This window comes from Lutra lutra, chromosome 16, assembly GCF_902655055.1.
Source record: "Lutra lutra chromosome 16, mLutLut1.2, whole genome shotgun sequence".
NCBI lineage: Eukaryota > Metazoa > Chordata > Mammalia > Carnivora > Mustelidae > Lutra > Lutra lutra.
The window spans coordinates 6,133,038-6,151,059 of NC_062293.1; the positions used below are offsets into that span (position 1 = coordinate 6,133,038).

General features: G+C 55.9%; 1 protein-coding gene and 1 long non-coding RNA gene across 2 annotated transcripts; one reads left to right on the plus strand and one right to left on the minus strand.

The window, feature by feature from the left end:
* Positions 1-1,659: 1,659 nt before the first annotated feature.
* FADS6 (fatty acid desaturase 6) lies at positions 1,660-16,181 on the plus strand. Its single transcript, XM_047707035.1, has 6 exons — positions 1,660-1,912; positions 2,414-2,580; positions 11,454-11,634; positions 12,253-12,440; positions 13,470-13,649; positions 14,232-16,181. The coding sequence occupies exons 1-6, from the start codon at positions 1,750-1,752 to the stop codon at positions 14,379-14,381; spliced, it is 1,029 nt and encodes a 342-aa protein (XP_047562991.1). The 5' UTR covers positions 1,660-1,749; the 3' UTR covers positions 14,382-16,181.
* On the minus strand, positions 6,391-10,685 carry LOC125087105 (uncharacterized). Its single transcript, XR_007123354.1, has 3 exons — positions 10,187-10,685; positions 9,484-9,573; positions 6,391-7,358 (listed from the first exon to the last, which is right to left on the minus strand). It is a non-coding gene; the product is annotated as an uncharacterized LOC125087105 (long non-coding RNA).
* Positions 16,182-18,022: the final 1,841 nt, after the last annotated feature.

The following is an 18,022-nucleotide window of genomic DNA, read 5'->3' on the forward strand; positions in this document are numbered from 1 at the left end:
TGGGGGAAAGACACCTCTTCCTTCTCTGTCTTAAGAATCTGATATAAAGGGACTCCTGGGTGGCTCAGTCAGTTAAGCGTCTGACCTCAGCTCATGTCATGATCCCAGGGTCCCGGGATGGAGCCCTGTGTCGGGCTTCCTGCTCAGTGGAGAGCCTGCTTCTCCCTCTTCCTCTGCCCTTCCCCTCCTCCCCGTCTCCCCTGCTCATGCATGCTCTCTCTCTCGCTCTCTCACTCTCCCTCTATCTTAAATAAATAAATAAATAAATCCTAAAAAATAATCTGATATAAACAAAAGATAATTGAATTTGGAGGAGACACCCTGGATTTGAGTTCTAGTTCTGTCATTTAGTGACTTTGGGGTGGATACTGGGCAGATCAGTTCATCTCTCAGGGCCTCCATGGATTAGACGGGGATGATGTCATCCTTGCAGAGTTGTGGGCAAACATAAAACTTAATAAGGACGTGGAGGCCAATGGTGAAACACACACATGTGTGTGTCTGTGTGTGCGCATCTACGTGTGGTGAGAATTGGTCTATTAGATGCTAGGCCCTTGGAACACTGACCTGGTCAAGAAATCTTACCCTTTTACGCAGAATTGGAGGGAGAAGCTCATAGGAACCCGTGAAGGGAGATGTCACTGTAGGCAGCAGGAGTCGGTCATTAGGGTCCCTACCCTCCTCCCAGGGCTCTCCTCCACCTCTCTCCTCCTCCTGCTTTTCTTTCTCCTTCCCAAAGATCTTCTCTGAAATTCTGCTGCCCTTGCCATGCCAGACCTCATTTTGAAAGGGACCCAGTATGAAACCAGGGGGAACGTAAACCCAAAAAGAGAAAGGCGAACAGAGCCCCAGATGCTGGGAAGGGAGTCTGCAGAGCACAGACTAGGTGCTGCTTGCATGACCCTGAGCGCCCCTGAGCTAGTGGAATTGCAGAGGGATCCACCTGGAATGATGACCTCTGAGTGTCTTTTCTCTAGAGTTATGCCTTCCTCTGTGGTTATTCCTTTTAGAGTTTCTCACTCCGCTAGACTGGAGAGCCAGTTCTCCCTGGGTCACCTTTGCTAAAGTCAAGGACCAGAGGGACCCCACACCCCATCTGTCTGGAAAGAGTGAGTCCTTGAACTTTCTGCCCCACAAATTCAAGAACGTTTCTGTGCCAAGAACCGCTCTAGTTACTAAAGACGCAGCCCGAGCGAGAGCGGCAAAGGGAAGGGTCGGCAGACACCAGCCGGCTGGTGGAGACAGGCCCGGGTCACATGTGGGAATCCGCTAAGCGCTACTAAGAAAATACACGGCTGGGGGATAAAAACGCTACAGCGGACTCGAGAGGGTGCAGGTACAGGGACGGGAGAACGCGAGGAAGGTGCCTGAAGTCAGGCGGTCAGAGAAGGTCCTGGGGGGGCTCTCCATGGGGGTCTCCGCGCCACCCTCCTCCGCGGGGGTCGCCGCGTTCCCTCCAGCCCCGGCTGGTTCTCGCTCCTCGCCAGCACGCATCCGCCCGCTCCTCCTGCGGCGTTTCTGGTCTCTCCAGCCGGGAAGGCGATCCCGGGTCGGGCCGGGTGGCCGCCGCGCGCCGCAGGAGGCGCTCGGGTGCCCAGCACGCACCGTGACACCGAGGGCGGGTGTCCCCGGCTGGCGCGTGACTCCGCCCCGGCCCGCCCCTGCTCGCGTCGTGCGCCTCGCGGGGCGCCGCAGAAGGTCCCGGAGTCCTCCTGGGTCGCTCTGGTGGCCGTCGGGCGCGCGGAGCCCATGGAGGCGGCTCCGGACGCCCCCCTGGGGAACGGCGGGGGCGAGGCGCTACTGGGTGAGCTGGAGGCGCTGGTCCGGGACGTGGAGAGGGCGAGCTCGTGGTGGGAGCGCCACGGCGTGGACTGCGCCATCCTCGCGCTCAGCCTTCTCGCCTTGCCGGCCGGTAAGGAACACGGGACAGGGTGACAGCGGGCCGGGCTGCGGCCGCGGAGCGGGGTGCGGGGTAGGGTGGTGGAGAGGCTGGGGATTGGGGCATGGAGGAGATGGTGCGTGCCAGGGACCCCAGGAAGGAGGGGTTCACCCCAAATCCCAAAGTCTGGTGGCAGTGTCCTGCCCTAGTCCCCAGAGGAAGGGGGCACTGGAGGAGGAAGGTGGCCCAAGGGCCTGAAGGGCGGTTGGGTTGGGGGGAGGAGGAGTTGAGAGGGATGAGAGGGACTGGGGGAGGGGAGGATGTTCCATGGGGACACCAGGGATGGGGTTTCCCCTGGACCTTTCCTGGTTGGGATCTGGCTCACTCTGCCTGTGGCAGCCCCCAAGCCCCTGGCCCACTTTGGCCTGGGCTGTAGGGGTGGGGGCCAGGGTATTTGATCCCAGATCTCCAAGACCTGGAGGAAAACCCTGCCTACCCCCATCCCCCCATCCCCATTCTCCTTCCTCCATACAGGGTTCTTATGCCTGCGCTCTGAGAATGTCGTGGCCCTGGGGCTGGGCATTACCATCCTGGGGATGAGCCACTACACACTCACTGTCAAGGGCAGCCACTTGGCCACTCACGGGGCGCTCACAGAGTCCAAAGGCTGGAGCAAGATCTGGGAGCTGTTCTTTGTGGAGGTGAGCCTAGCTGGGCTGGCCCTCGAGAGGGCAGAAGGCGTCCACGCTGAAGGGGTGGAGAGCTGCATGAGGAACGGGTGCACATCCCCCTACGGCAGGGGACCTGGCCTGGGCACCCCTGTTTCTCCAGGGGGCATCTCCTTGCCTCTCTGTGGCACAGGACCCAGTGGACCCGGCTACAACCTTTGAGGTTTCCTGGTTTCACAGTCAGGAAGTAAATTGTGAACCCCTGACAGAGAGGGAGGGGGAACAGGGGCCTGACGGTGTCCCAGCTCTGGACCATGCACCCCTCTGACGCCTGGCAAGGCAGAGCCAGCCTGAGGAGCCCCTGCTCTCCTGACCTTTGCTTCCCCTGAACTGTTCCCTCCTCTTTCTGCTTCACCTTTTTCCCCTACAGACATAGCCAGAGGCTTCTGGCCAGGTTGTCCTTTTCTCTGGACTGGAGTCAGGACTTTCTGGTTCCTCTGTGCAACTTGCCCCCTCCCCGCCCCCTTCCAGGTACATCCTCACCTGGCCGCCCAGGTCCCTTAGGAGCAAACATGAGAGCGGGCACCAGAAGCAGTCCTTTTCTGCTGTGGCTTACTGTGACCAATGAACTCAAATAGTAACTTGACACAATTTTTAAAAAGATTTGATTTATTTGTTTGTCAGAGAGATAGAGAAAGAGCGAGCACAAGCAGGGGGAGCAGCAGAGGCAGAGGGAGAAGCAGACTCCCTGCAGAGCAGGGAACCCTATGCGGGGCTCCATCCCAAGACCCTGGGTGAGATCATGACCTGAGCTGAAAGCAAACGCTTAATAGACTGAGACAGCCAGGCTTCCCAGACTTTATATTACTTTATTAAGGCCTCTACGTGCATGTGCAGACTCACAGATGACATTTCATAAAGTTACACATTTCCTACCTAGGGTTCTCCATTCCCCCTTTCTCCCCTCCCCTCCTCTCCCACCGGCACACATTTCTAACGTGCTAACAACAAGAGAAGCCCAACAGGTTCCCGGTCTTCAGGGTCCATTTCAAGTGGCTTCCCTTCCCAGGGAACCCCTGGGCGCTGATGCTCCCTAGTCTCTGAGGCCTGGAGCTGGGGTCAGATGTCCCATAGCTTGTAGTCAGGGGCAGGGGAGAAGCTGGGGACACAATGGGTAGAATGAGCTCTCTGTGGCCCTTTCAAAGCTGTCCTGTGTGCCAGGAGCCCTGGCGGCAGCCATGGTGAGTAGGTGTTATGGATTTTGGACTGTTACGACAGGGGATTTGGCGGTACAGAGAGATGACTGTGTCCTCAAAGTTCCCAGCGCAGCTGAATGCCCTGGAGGCCCGGGCTTGTTGGAGGAGAGCGCCCCACCCCCCCCACCCCTCTACTCCCCAGGCTCCCCAGCGGAAGAGCTGGTGTGTAATCAGTGTCTGACCCAGGCAGCTTGGTGGCTGCAGGCTCTCTTGTCCCCACGAGCCCCAGGGCGGTGGCCTCATCTTTACCTCTTTGTAGGTTCAGCTCTTGGCATGGGGCCGAGCTCTCAGTGGGCATTTCATCAGTATTGGTTGATGATGACTCTGCAGGTGATGTGGGGACAAGGGAAAGCCGGCTAATGAAGGGTCACCATCTAGAGGCCTAGGAGTCATTTGTGGTGGAGGAGGCTTGGTTCTTACCTCCTGTGGAGACTGAAGCAGGATGTGTTTTTCTGCCCCACACTGTGTGGTTCGGGCTACGCCCCTGGGGAGGGTCTGCTTTCCAGTGTGGGGCGCGGGACTCCCCCTACCGCTGGCATTAGTGGGGCAAATGGGGTTCTCAGGGAGGGTGCTGGGCTTGGGGCATGACTGCAGGGGAAGCCACATGCGCAGCCCTGCCAGCCACCTGACCGGGGGCAAGTTACTTAATTCATGGTTGGCTTCCTCATCTGATAAACAGGAATCATGATATCACTGGCTGGTGGAGCCCGTGCGAGGCTTAAATGGGACCACGGAGACCTGGATTTAGGGCCTGGGCCTGACTCTTGGATTCTCACCAAATGTTGGGGTTGTTCTTTTTTTTTTTTCTGGAGGGAACGTGAGGTCCGCTGCAAGGAGAGGGTTAGCAGTTTTGTTGTTCCTGTGCATTAGTGCTGTTCGTGTTGAACAGAAAGTTCATGCATTATGCAAAGCTGGACAGACCAAGTGTGTGAGTGTGTGAGTATGTGGGCCTGTGTGTGTGTGTGTGTGTGTGTGTGTGTGTGCTGAGGGCACTGTTTGCTGAGGCTCTGGCCCACCCCCTGTTCTTTGCATGGCACAAAGGTCAAGTTCTCGCTCCCCGGGACCCTCCTGGACCCCTGACTCCCCACTTCTGCCACGTCCTGTTATCTTCACTCTTTGGTCCTTCTCTCATCGGCTGCCGGCGTTCTGCCCAAACCTTGACCCTCAGGAGCCATCATCACTACAGAATGATCTAGTTCTCTAGTCTGGAGCCCCAGGAGTCAGCGAGTGTCACTGGTGTCCCTGGGCACCCAGCTTTGGGCAGGTTTCTCGAAGGGTCTGCTGGCTTGAGCCAGGGGTGGGACAAGGGCCAGGCCCTTTCTGACTGCTTGGATCTGGGGGGAGGGGCAGGCAGGATGGACAGGGCGATGACATTCTAGTTGCTGTTTCATTGAGGTAACCTCAATCATACACAGCTCCCCACACTGGAGTGAACTTCCCTCCGAAGACCCACTTCTGGTCTGCAGGAGAAAGTTCTATTTCTCTTGCTAGTGAGCCTCTGAACCTCTCCCCCGTCCACTGATGGCCATGGCCTTCCCCACAGGAGCACCTGCCCCTCTTTGTCCTACGGTCCCCAGGAAGGCTGGGGCAGGGTGGAGGGGGGCAGGGCCATCCTTGGTTTAAATCCTGCGGCTTGGGAAGGATTGATGTCCCCAAATCAGAGGGTTTTAAGAACTTCCCTGTATTTCACTCGCAATCAAGATGCTTTCTGAGTGGGGAGGAACAGGTCAAGCCAGTCACTAAATTCTTTAGTGTGTCTCAACTTAAAACCCTCCTTCTAAAGTCTCCTTTGTGCTGCAGGGCTGGAGTCACAGCTGGTCCAGGGGAAGCACAGGGAGCCCGGCTCTGCCCTGGGGGAGGGGGTATCACATAGGCGACTTCATTGGGGGCCCGTGTAGTGGTGGAAACAGAGCTCAGAAACCTCAGTCTGGTCCTGATTCTTGAATGTTCTCAAGTTCAGTGTGGCTATTTTCTTCTGGGCTCCCTAACCTTTCCTCTGTCTGCACCTGAACCCTGAGGGTTGTTAGTCTGAGTATGCCTGACTATGAATTTTTAATTTTTTTTTTTAATTAAAAAATTTATTTGGAGGGCAAAACTAGATCTGTAGTACAAAATATACTTTTATGAAAAAAAAAACCCACAAACTTTAGTTTCTAAATAATCATAGATTCATAGGACTTTGCAAGAATAGGACAGAGAGGTCCAGTGCACCCTTCATCCAGCTTCCCCCATTAGTTACATTTATAATCTTTTTAAAAAAAAAATTATCTATTTATTTAAGGATTTTCTTTATTTAGTTGGCAGAGGGAGGCAGTGAGAGAGAGAGCACAAGCAGAAGAAGAGGGAGAAGCAGGCTTCCTGCTGTTGAACAGGGAGGCCGATGTGGGGCTCGATCCCAGGACTCTGGAATCATAACCTGAGCTGGCCGCTTAACGACTGAGCCACCCAGGTGCCCCCCACTTTTTTTTTTTTTAAGATTTTATGTATTTCTTTGTTTGTTTGTTTATTTTAGAGAGAGGTCAAGCAAGTGGGGGGAGGAGCAGAGGGAGAGGGACAAGCAGATTCCGTGCTGAGCATGGAGCCCGACTGGGGACTCGATCCCATGACCGTCACATTGTGACCTGAGCCAAAATTAAGAGTTGGATGCTTAACCCACTGAGCCACCCAGGCACCCCTTTTTATATAATATTTATATTTATATAAGTGACACTAGTGTAAGTGTCTTTCAATAGCCAAACCAGGAAATTGACATTGGTACTGTGTGTGTGTGTGTGTGTCTGTCTGTCTCCACCATTTTATCATGTGTAGATCTGCCAAATGGAGTTTCAAGCAGCCCCCACCTCACTGCCCCCAGCTTTGGTGTGGCTCCTTCAAGGATGAGCCTGAGGACTCTAGGAAGGGGGTCTCATGGCAATCCCGACTCTTGTGGGTCTGTAAAGCCCAGCTCCCGGTGGTGGGGACCGCGGTGGGCTCCCATGTGGCCCCTAAGAGGCAAAGGACCCTGGAGCAGGCCCAGGCGAGTGTGGATGGCCGCCCGAGGGTGAGGACCGAAGCCTTGAGGGAAGGGCCCAGCAGCGGCTGCCCAGCTTCGAGGACGCCGGTTTGAGGAAGGGCTTTGGGGGGGGGCGTGGGACAGCGTCTGTCCAGGCTGAGTGCCAATGGCCGAGCAGTGCTCCCCACATCACTGAGCTTCTCCTCCCTGCCAAGCCCTCCACTGGGTGCTGGGGACACAACGGTGACCCAGACCTGCTTCTCATTCCCCAGGGGCTCTGAGTCAGGTGGGGAAACAGATACACATGAATGACACGGAAATTATAAAAATCCCGATTCTATCAGCGGACACCTACTGGGCGCCTCCTGGGAACCTCACACGAATTACTGCATTTAGTGGGCACGCCTCCCTGTAAGGTGGAAGCTGTTATTACCTCCACTTCGTAGATGCGGAAACATGGGTCTGGGAGGATCAGCCGCTTGGCCAAGGCTGCTCAGCTCGTGGTTCGTGGTGCAGCCCGGGACGGGGCCGGTGGGACGTGACAGGGAGCAGGTGGTGTGAGCCTGTGAGCACAGAGAGAGCGTGACAGGGACACGAGGCCGTATCTCCAGACATCTTTGCTGTTGTGACTGGTGTGTGTGCGTGTGTGTGTGTGTGTGTGTGTGTGTGTGTGTGCTGGGTACCTCATGCGTAGAGGGCAGGGGTGCATTTGGGATGTGCCTCTACAAGAAAAGAACTGGTTGTTTCTCTGAAATTTGAATTTATCTGAGTGTCCTATACATGATCTGACACACTGTTGCCGAGCCCCGGGGAGCCCCAGAGGCCCCCCTCCGCCGAAGCCAACATGAAAGGGCGCCTCAGCTCCTGGGAAGCAGTGAGAGAGGGGCCAAAGGGGGCCCAGGGCCTGTCCTCCCTGAGAGCAGCTGGCCCAGGGACAGCCAGGCGCCTTTCTTTCCCATCTGGTCCGTGCTTGTTGCCCCCTCGTCCCTGTGTCCCTCTCTGGAGTGATGCCACCAGCCACCACACCCTAGCTGCCTGCCCCCCGCCCCCCCAAAACCTGGTCATAGTCCTTGATCCCTCCTGCTCCTCTCGCCCCTCCCCCTTCCCAGAGCCTGTCCTGTTCCTTTTCCAGCAGCCGGCAGCCCATCCTCTGTCTTGTCCCGCCCCTCCCTTCCAAACCAGTAGAATGACCTATTTATAACCCAACTTTGACTGCACCATAATTTTATCAGGGTGCATTTTAATCCTGCAGAGTATTGTCTGTTTAAAAAAATTAATTAAAATATTCAAGGACACGTAAGAGATCAAGGGCCTCCCTTAGGTTTTAGGAGGAAAATGGGGACCTGGGGGTGAGGTAGGAGGGAGACCTGTCACTGTGGGCTTTTTGAATTCCGAATTATGTAAACATATTACCTATCCAGAAAATAGGTTTTCTCGAACTGTTAACTTAGCTATTCATTATCTTTGGGCACTGGCAGAGGTCTGAGGAGGTTTCAGTGCACAGACAGGTAAGTGAAGGAAATGGCTGATGAGAGACTTGGGGTCCCTGATGTTTAGCAAGAGGACTTACAATGGCCCTTGCCCCACGCACACTCTGGCCACTTGCCTCACCTGAGTGCTGCTAAGAGATTGGGACCCGTAAGTCTTCCTGAGGGGCACAGAGTACGGCCACCTCAAGCAGCAGCATCAGCCTTGAGGCCCCTGGCTGGTCCCGTCGGTGGAGCGTGTGCCTCTTGATCTCAGGTTGGGTAGAGAGATTATTTATTTTTTTTTTAAGATTTTATTTATTTATTTGACAGAGAGAGAGAGAGAGATCACAAGTAGGCAGGGAGGCCGGCAGAGAGAGAGAGGAGGAAGCAGGCTCCCGGCTGAGCAGAGAGCCCAATGCGGGGCTTGATCCCAGGACTCTGAGACCATGACCGGAGCCGAAGGCAGAGGCTTAACCCACTGAGCCACCCAGGTGCCCCGAGAGATCACTTTAAAAAAAAAAGAAAAAGAAAAAGGAAGGAAGAAAGAAAGAAGCAGCACCGGCCGTGGGGCTTCTGGAACCCTCCCTGGGTGTCTGTATGGAATCCTCTCTGGCAAGACCTCTGCCTAATCCTGGAGAGCAGGCCAGTCTGTTTCGCAGCTCCCCGGGGCAGCACTGGGCCTCTCCCCTGCCCTTCGGTGTCCGTGCACAGGGGCCACGCTGCGGTCTGCCTGCCGTCCTCTCTCCCAGCCCAAATCCACCCCCTCCTTTCCGTTAGGGAAGGAACATCCAGATGGGAGTAAGAATTCCAGTGTTATGGAAATAGCCCCAAATCTGTTCTTATTCACATAAACAGGCCCACCACACACAGACTCTGGAAGTGTGTGCTGAGTCACACGTAGCTAACTCATCCCCCCAGCCCCCCACCTCCGTCCTGGGGTCTGGCCATGTAGCTGAGTGGCTGACAGAGGACCCCACCAGATCCCTGGGGGCCAAGTTCTTTTTTTTTTTTTTTAAGATTTTATTTATTTATTTGCCAGAGAGAGAGAGAGAGAGAGGGCACAAGGAGGCAGAGCGGCAGGCAGAGGGAGAGGGAGAAGCAGGCTCCCCACTGAGCAGGGAGCCTGATGTGGGACCTGATTCCAATCAAGTTCCCTAGCCGAGGGCAGGCGCTTAACCCACTGAGCCACCCGGGTGTCTCAGGGGGACCAAGTTCTTACCACACTCAGTCCTGCTCAGGCGCGGGGTCGTTGGTGGCAACGCTCCTCTGAATGCCGTGGGCTGCTGCTTTCTGCGCGCAGAGGGGGACCCTGTTGTACCAGAAGGAAAGGCAACTTTGTCCCCCTGCAGCCTGCAGGTGCCATGGGCCCTTAAAGCAGAAAAGCACGGAAGGAGCAATTCAAAACAGTTGCTTCTTGGGGCAACTGCGTGGGGGCACCTGCGTGGCTCAGTTTGTCAAGTATCTGCCGTTGGCTCAGGTCAGGATCTCCAGGTCCTGGAATCTGGGATCAAGCCCTGTGCCAGTCCCCCTGCTCAGTGTGGACTCTGCTTTTCCCTTTGCCTCTCCCCACAACTTGTGCTCATGCTCTCAAATAAGTAAATAAAATATTTTTTAAAATACATAATTTCTTTAAAAGAATAAATAAAAACAGTTGTTTCTTCCGATTACACGGGGTAGAACCTTGGAGTTCAAGACACGCACTGCGGGCCTCGGACAGAGGCAGGCTGGTCTCGGAGGACGTCCTGCCAGATCCCAGCTGCAGCCCCCGAGCCCACCGCTGAAGCCTCTGGTGGTAACTCGGACCCCCACGTGGCCCCCATGGGCGTGTGCCCTGGAGACCAGCAGGCCTGGGCCGGATACCTCGTGGGAGAGCAGAGCGCTTCCCCCTGCTCCCGGGGGGACTGCACAGCATCGACACTTACCTTCTCAGCCTCCGCCTCCCGAGGGGCCCGGGCAGAGCTGGTTTGGCGGACGGGTCTCTTGTAAAACCGTGGCAGTCACGTCACTAGCTGTGGCCCTCGGTGTCCTTCAGAGGGAGTGTCCAGCTACATTTTGGCACCATTTCAGTCCAAGGGAGAAAGTCCCTGCAGACGGGGCATGGAGACGATGTCGTCCCTGATTTGTCTTCTTCTGGCTTTGCCTCTGCTACCTGGACCCAGAAGCCCGGGTTTCTGCTCACTTGTAGTCAGTGGCTCTTCTCGGGGGTCTTGTGCCTTATCTTGGGTGGATTCTGGGTTCCACTCCTCCCTCTGCCACCTTCCTTAGGGACCGGGGGTGGTCATATGGCCTCTCTCTGTGTCTGTTTCTGCTTCTGTCAACTGCGGATCATAAGGCAGCTGACCTGCTAGCCTTGGAAGATGGAACGGTTCGCTCCTGCAAAGCACAGGACACGGGGTGCGAGGCTCACTGCGATCAGGACTGGGAAACTCTTCATGTTTTTCTGGAAACAGGCGGGCAGCCTCTTCCATAAAATCAGCCAGATCTTACGGCCTGGATAAAATATGGGAGGAGGCTGACATCTGCATTTTAATTTGCATATATCTGCATAAGAAACACCTTTGTACCTCTTTTGCCTTCAGAATGATGGCCCTTGTTGGAGTCCCGGAGCTGGAGCTGCTGTCCGGTGGCTGCTCCCGGGCAGTTTGGAAGAATCCCACAAGGGCAAGGGTGTGTGCCAGACGAGTCACTCCTGGGGAGACGTTCACACTTAGCCCCCCACCGGGGCACCTTGCCCTGGGTGCCACCCTCACGGACAGACCGTTCCTCACCCCTTCCCTTGCTGCCGGGGGGCTTCGAATGCACAGCAGCCCTGTGACAACACGATGTTTCCAAGAGCATCAGGCATGACGTCACTGCAGTTGGAGCTGTACCTGCGTCGTGCCTGATCCTACCAATGGCCCGCTGAGGCTTGCAGGCTTGAGGCAGTCGGGGGCAGAGTGGCCATTGGGGCTGGCCTCCCACCTCCAAACACTCAGCATCGCCACACCAAGTGGATGCTGCCACTCCGCTGTCATGGACACCTGAACGCTGATGGTCCGATTAGCTCGGGGAGAGATGTGGGTGTAGGGCAGGAAGGCTCTGGAAACGCAGGATCCCAGGGCGGGTGGGTGTTCTTGAGGCTCACGGGGGTCTGCTCTGCTTGACCGTGCATGCCACGGACCCTGGTGCCTTCTCTGACCCCTCCTCCAGGTCTGCTCGGCCTTCAGCGCAGAGTATGCCAAGTACGGACACGTCAAGATGCACCACGGTTACACCAACGTGCTGGGCCTGGGGGACTCGAGCACGTGGCGGCTGCCTTGCCTCAACCGCTTCGTGTACATGTTCCTTGCTCCTCTCTTGATCCCCATCATAACCCCGCTGGTGGCGGTCGGTGAGTACGCCGGGGCCGCGCCCTGCCCAGAGCAGGTTCCTTACTTCCCTTCCTGCCTTCCTGGAGGCTGCTTGTGGGGGCAAGGGCTGGGAGCCCCAAGTTAAGACCAGACACTTTCTGAGATAGCCAGGCAGGGCGGAAGGAGCCTTGCACCCAGGGCCAGGTCTGGCTCTGCCACTTACTGGCTGAGGGCCATAGGCAGGTCACGTGACCGCTCTAACTTGGGTTCTTACCTGGTCCTCAAGGCAGAGTGTGAAGGCATCGTGAGGTCATAGATGTAAAAATACTTCCCGGATGCCTTGTGCTGTGTTGCATGTGAGGGACTGTAATATTATGGGAGCAATACCATCTGGCGGCAGGAGGGGCTGGAGAGCAGCCAGCTCTGGGTGTCAGCCCTGGATGGCACTGACCGCTTCTTAGCACAGTGACCTTCGTCAACTTGCTTAACTTCCTTATTCATAAGAGGGGCGAATGGACTTTTTGGGGCTGTGAGGATGAATAGATCGCCCTATTTAGCCCACTAGCTAGCACCCACGGGCCAGCAGGGAGCCGGCTTTGTGGGATCTAAACCTCACCTCCCCCCCACCCCGACACTCAATTTCTTGCTCCCTCTGGCAGAGCGTCTGAGGAAGGTGGAGCTCAGGTCTGCTGTGTGCACGCTGGGGCTGATTTCCCTGGGCCTCTACGCTCACTACTGGCTGCTTCTGAACGTGTCTGGCTTCAGGAGCCCCGGCTCGGCCCTGCTGTGCATGCTCGTCACCAGATCGCTGCTGGCCCATCCTTACCTTCATGTCAACATCTTCCAGGTGAGGCCTCCCCAACCTGGACCGCGGGCTAGACTCGGGGTTCTAGGGAAAGAGAGAGAGGCATCGGCCCCCCACCTCCTGCCCCCACCTCTCTGTGGGTTATCAGAGTCTGGGTTTCAGGTAGAGAGTTTGCTTCTCTTCACCGCTGGCTGCCATTTGCCATTCACCTGTGGATTGGGGATAGAAGATTCAAGAAACTTCTCTGCCTAGGGCACTTGATGAGGTCCTGTGGAGACACAAGTGATTAGGACCCCATCTCCCTATAGGGTCCTAATCACTTACTGTAATAGGCCCAAGTGACATGAGCTGTGGGCCATCACCAAGGCCCCGGTGCAGTCCACGAGGCTGGAGGAGCCAGAGATGGGAGGTCTTCATGGGAGGCTGGGGGCTCAGCGCTCAGACCCAGGGCCATTTCCACGGGGACGCGTCTCTGCTCCCTGGACATGAAGACGAGACGCGTGAAGGTGAGAGCATCCTTCACGCCCCTGTCCCAGTACTGGCCACGCTGCCCATGGTGACTTCATCTCTGCCCGGACGCCTGCCCCCTCCCTGTCCTGCTGCAGCAGGCACTCCCGATCACTTCTGAATCCCTTAGAGGAGGCGCTTATCCATACTTGTTGAATGCAAAATTTGCACAAACTTGATCTTGAACCCTGAGCAGGATTTTGATTAGTGAAAAGAGAGAGAGCAGAGAAGGTCTCTCTAGGATGAGACAAAGGCATAGAGGCATGAGAGTGAGTGGTGGGCAGTCACGGGCGTTTCAGGACCATGGGGTCCAAAGGGGTGTCCAAGCCAAGCCCTTCCTTGTAGAGATGCAGAGAGAGGCCCAGAGATGGGTGAGATGGAGCTCGGGAGCACAGAAGGAGAGTCCCCACCTCCTCTCGCCTCCCCAGGTTCCGCCAGAGTGGGAGTGAGGGAGGCAGAGGGACCCACTGGGTCCTCAGGTGGTAGGCGAGGATGTCTGGGGCGAGGGGGGGGGGCAGGGCTGCCTGGCCTCTGCCGAGGGTGTGACCCACGTGTCTGTTGCAGCACATCGGGCTGCCCATGTTTTCCCGGGACAGGAAGCCCCGGCGGATTCACATGATGAGCCTGGGTGTGCTGAACCTGCCCCGGCTGCCGGTGCTGGACTGGGCGTTCGGCCACTCCCTCATCAGCTGCCACGTGGAGCACCACCTCTTCCCCTGGCTCTCTGACAACATGTGTCTGAAGGTCGGTGGCGGTCGGGCTGGCAGGCTTGTGATGAAGGGGCTATCCGAGGGCAGAGGGGAGTGTAGCCCGGGTCCCCCAGCTGGCCTGGTCAGAGGTCCCCTGAAGGCCAGCCCTGTGCACCAGCAGCGGTGTGCGTTTCCCTCACAGACTTGTGGGTTCCTTACTCGCACTGCGACTCTGGGCAAGTTAACTGAATGTCCAGGAGCCTCTGCTTCCTCGCCTGGGTGATGAGAGTGAGCAGTGCTTGTTGGCAGGCTTTCAGGGTGAAATGAGATGGATCTGAAATGCTGGGCACGCAGTCCGTGCTTGGCAAAGGGAACTACAGCTTTTAACCCTTCTGCCAAGGAGGACTGTCATACAGTTGGGCACACTGGTGGGGAGAAGGTGGGGGAGAAGCCCCCCCCCTTTCCCTTGCCTCCTGGGAAGGGAGAGGCAGGAATTCCCGCTGTCCCTAGGCTCCTCTAGAGTCTCGTGGGACACTGCGGTGACAGGAGCTTGGGCTGGGAGGAGGAAGAGCCCTGCAGAAGGGGGCTGCCCCCAGTCCTGGCTCAGCAGCCCCTCCTCTTGTCTGTCTCCTGGCAGGTGAAGCCCGTGGTGTCCGGGTTCCTCCGTGAAAAGCAGCTGCCGTACAACGAGGACTCTTACCTGGCTCGATTCAGGCTGTTTCTCAATCGCTATGAGGAGTTCATGGTGCAGACCCCTCCCATCACCGAACTGGTGGGGTTGCAGTGAGGGGTGGGCCGCACAGTCACCCTGCACCCCCTCCCTGGCCCAATCCTAGCTCTCTTGCTTCTGCTAGCCTGTCCTCACCCCAGGAGGGCCTGGGCCCTCCCCCAGTGTGGTGGCTGGGTTGCTGGTGGTGGTGGAGTGGGGCCAGTGAGGCAGAGTGCTGCAGCTGGGATTTCTGGGGATAACCTGCCTTGCTTGCTTTTCTGGGGTTTAAGGGATATCCGGGGGAAAGGAGTAACAGCAGCTGGGCGTTCTGGTCAGTTTGGACCTCAGCCGACCTTATCTCAGGGCTAAACAGCTGGATTCCTCTCCTGCTGTGTCTGAGCCTCTGTAGGGTTAAGGGAAGGTGATGGGGGGGCGGGCAGGGGGAGCCAAGGAGAAGGGTCAGTCCCTCAGTTAGGGCCTCCCACGTGCCAGGAGAGCCCATGATTGGCTGGCCACTCCTTCTTCCTGTGTCCTTTGAGGCTCTGGCTGCTAAGGAGCCCTCTCCCAGGGGACCACAAGGGGAGGTTACTTTTGGCAGACTTCCTGGGTGTCTCAGCCAGAGAAGCCTCTGCAAGCCACAGGCTCAGTCGCTCCCAACACCTGCAACATCAGGGAAATCAAAGTGTATGTGTTTTGTGGGGAGAGCACTCCAGGGGCAATAAGGGCATAAATAAGAGTGTAAATAGCTTTGAGCTTGACCTTGGCTAGTTCTAGCAAAAGTCTGCTTTGTTCCATGATGTTTAGAAGGGGCAGACCTGAAAGAAGTATCAACTGCAAAGAGAGACATTACCGGGAGAGTAGCCGAGGCTGGAGGGGGCGATGCGCTCAGGGTCTGGAGGACAGACAGGCTTAGAGAGGAGAGGAAGGAGGACAGGGTGCAGGTACAAGGGCTTGGAGTCAAGAGCAGCGCTTGGCTGTGAAGAGTGCCTGCAGCCTGGGAGGGAGGCAAGGATCCAGGGTGTCACCGATGCCAGCCGGAGGAGGGAGGCAGCGGGCTAGAGACACCACTGAGAGTCAGCCGGAAGTGGGCAGCCTGGAGCGAGGGCTGGGGCCACCCTAAAGAGTGGCTGAATGACAGGGCACAAGGATGGGCCCAGCTGGAGACTGACGGAGGGACAGAGGAGGAAGCCAGGCCTATGACAGGAGCCCAGAGTAGTTCGTTCAAAGCAGGGTTTCTTACATGGGTAGTACTGACATGGCCGGATTGTTCTTTGTCACTGGGCCCCCGTCCTGGGCATCCCAGGATGTTGAACTGCTAGGGAGCTTCTGCCCACAGGGATGCCAGGAACCCATGTTGTGACAATCAAACATGTCTCCAGACATTGCCAACTACCTGTCCCCTAGGGGGCGAAATCATCTCTGGCTGAGACCACGCGAGTCATGTTCTGAGCACACAACTGCCTTGTTTCCCAGTGAAGCCTTTGGACGGGGTGGAGGGCAGGCCAGCGCTGCTGGTGGGGCGGCTAAATGCGGCAAATGGGATGGACAGAGAGGTGAGACAGCAGGCCGCGCCACCCTCTAAGCCTGGTCCCAGACGACAACCCATCTCCGGTGTGGCTCCGCTGTCCCCCCAGATCTATGCCCTACCCCCCTCTTCTTCTCCAGCCTGCCTCCCTCTACGAAAGACCGCAGCTTCTGCTGGGCGCCCTTTCCTACAGTGAGGGGCTCTCACTACTTCTGAAACTGCTCCCTCCTTCTGCTCCTTCGGGGCCTGGGGTGGTAATAGCTTCCAGCGTTGGTAGCCAGGGGTACTTCCCCGTTCCTTTGAACCTGCCCACACCTCGGTACAAAGTTCCTTCATTAAACTCTTTTCAGTCAGCCCTTCTGAGCGTGCCATCTGTTTCCTGCCAGGAGGTGGACCGATAGAGCCGAGTTTTGGATCCAAGCAGTCCTCTTGGAACAGCAAAGGGTTGGCGGCCTCTGCAGCCTGCTGCTTTGCTATACATTATTACTGCTCTTTTGAAATCCATTAGCAGCTCAGAAATGGCCCTCAGGTCCGGGTATGGGATTAATCAAACTGCTAATTCTCCACATGAAAAAATGCAACGTCAGAAAAGCTCCCATGGCACAGTCCTGGCTAATGATCAAAACCATCTAATCCATACCGATGACTCATTGTTATTGATCCGGGCCTGAGTGGGGAGTGGGCAGCCCCGGTACCAGACCTGACTGCACCACAGGAGCCCGAGAACAATGCACTAAGGATGTGGGCTGGGAATGCATGGGGCTTGAGGGGGAAGGCAGAGGTGACAGGAGAGAATGAAGCCCTCCCTGGACTCTACAGAGATCTAAGGTCTAATTTACAGAGGTATATGGGAGGTGATAATATTGATGTTGATGATAGCTAACGTTTTCAGAACTTACAGCAAAGATTTTTTTTGAGAGGGGGGAGAGAGGGACAGAGGGAGAGAGAGAGAGAGAATTCCAAGCAACCTCCACACCCAGCTTGGAGCCCCATGCAGGGCTTGATCCCATGACCCTGAGATCATGACCTGAGCTGAAACCAAGAGTCGGACGCTTAACCGACTGAGCCACCCAGCCCCCCCCCCCCCCCAGATAGTATTTTGGGCTTTGTGGACCATATGGCCTCAGTCACGACTACTGAAACATAACTACTCAAAGCACATTTGAGCCACAGAAAATATGGAAAGAAATGAGCATGACTGTGTGCCCATAAAACTTTTGAAGTTTAAGTAACTTGAAAAATGCCACAATATAGTATTCTTCACAATTTTTTAACCATTTAAGAATGGAAAAACCATTAGCTTGCATGAGTAGGAAAACAGGTGGTAGGCAGGATTTGGCCTGCAAGCCATAGTTTGCTTTCTCCTGGTCTAGTGGGACAGGCACAAAATACAAGACTTAGTAAAAACCAGAAGAGTATTTACTTCTCAGTAGGAGAGACAGGAAGTGACAAGGAGAGGCATTTCTTGATTTCTTGAACCAGATGCTGGTTTATATGTTTACACCTTGTCAGTATATGTTTGTGATTTGTGCACTTTTCTGTTTGTTAGACTTCAATAAAAGATAATTAAAAAATGAGGGCACCTGGGTGGCCCAATGGGTTAAACCTCTGCCTTCATGGTCATGATGTCAGGGTCCTGGGATAGAACCCGGCATCAGGCTCTCTGCTCAGCGGGGAGTCTGCTTCCCCCCACTACCTCTCTGCCTGCTTGTGATCTCTGCCTGTCAAATAAATAAATAAAAAATCTTAAAAAAAAAAATGATAAGGCGGGTGCCTGGGTGGCTCAGTCGTTGAGTGTCTGCCTTTGGCTCAGGTTATGATCTCAGGGTCCTGGAATGGGCCCCGCGATGGACTCGCTGCTCAGCGGGGAGCCTGCTTCTCCCTCTCCCACTCCCCCTGCTTGTGTTCCCTCTCTCGCTTTCTCTCTCTCTGTCAAATCAATAAAAATCTTTCAAAAAATGGTAAGGCAGGGACGCCTGTGTGGCTCAGGCGTCCGCATCTGCCTTCGGCTCAGGTCATGATCCCAGCGTCCTGGAATCCGGTTCTGCATCTGGCACCCTGCACATCCGGGAAGTCTGTGGTCTTTAATTTTGATCTCTCACTATATTTTGCATTAAAATATCTTTTACCGTAATTACTGGGGCTTGGGGGGCCCCCTGAAATTCTGCACCCGAAACCCGTGCCTTAGCGGCCT

Bases quoted from the DNA above. Each gene is read 5' to 3' on its own strand.
- FADS6 (XM_047707035.1), top strand. From the start codon at position 1,750: ATGGAGGCGGCTCCGGACGCCCCCCTGGGGAACGGCGGGGGCGAGGCG. The intron at 12,441-13,469 runs GTGAGGCCTCCC...TGTCTGTTGCAG, and splicing joins TTCATGTCAACATCTTCCAG to CACATCGGGCTGCCCATGTT. The intron at 13,650-14,231 runs GTCGGTGGCGGT...GTCTCCTGGCAG, and splicing joins CTGACAACATGTGTCTGAAG to GTGAAGCCCGTGGTGTCCGG.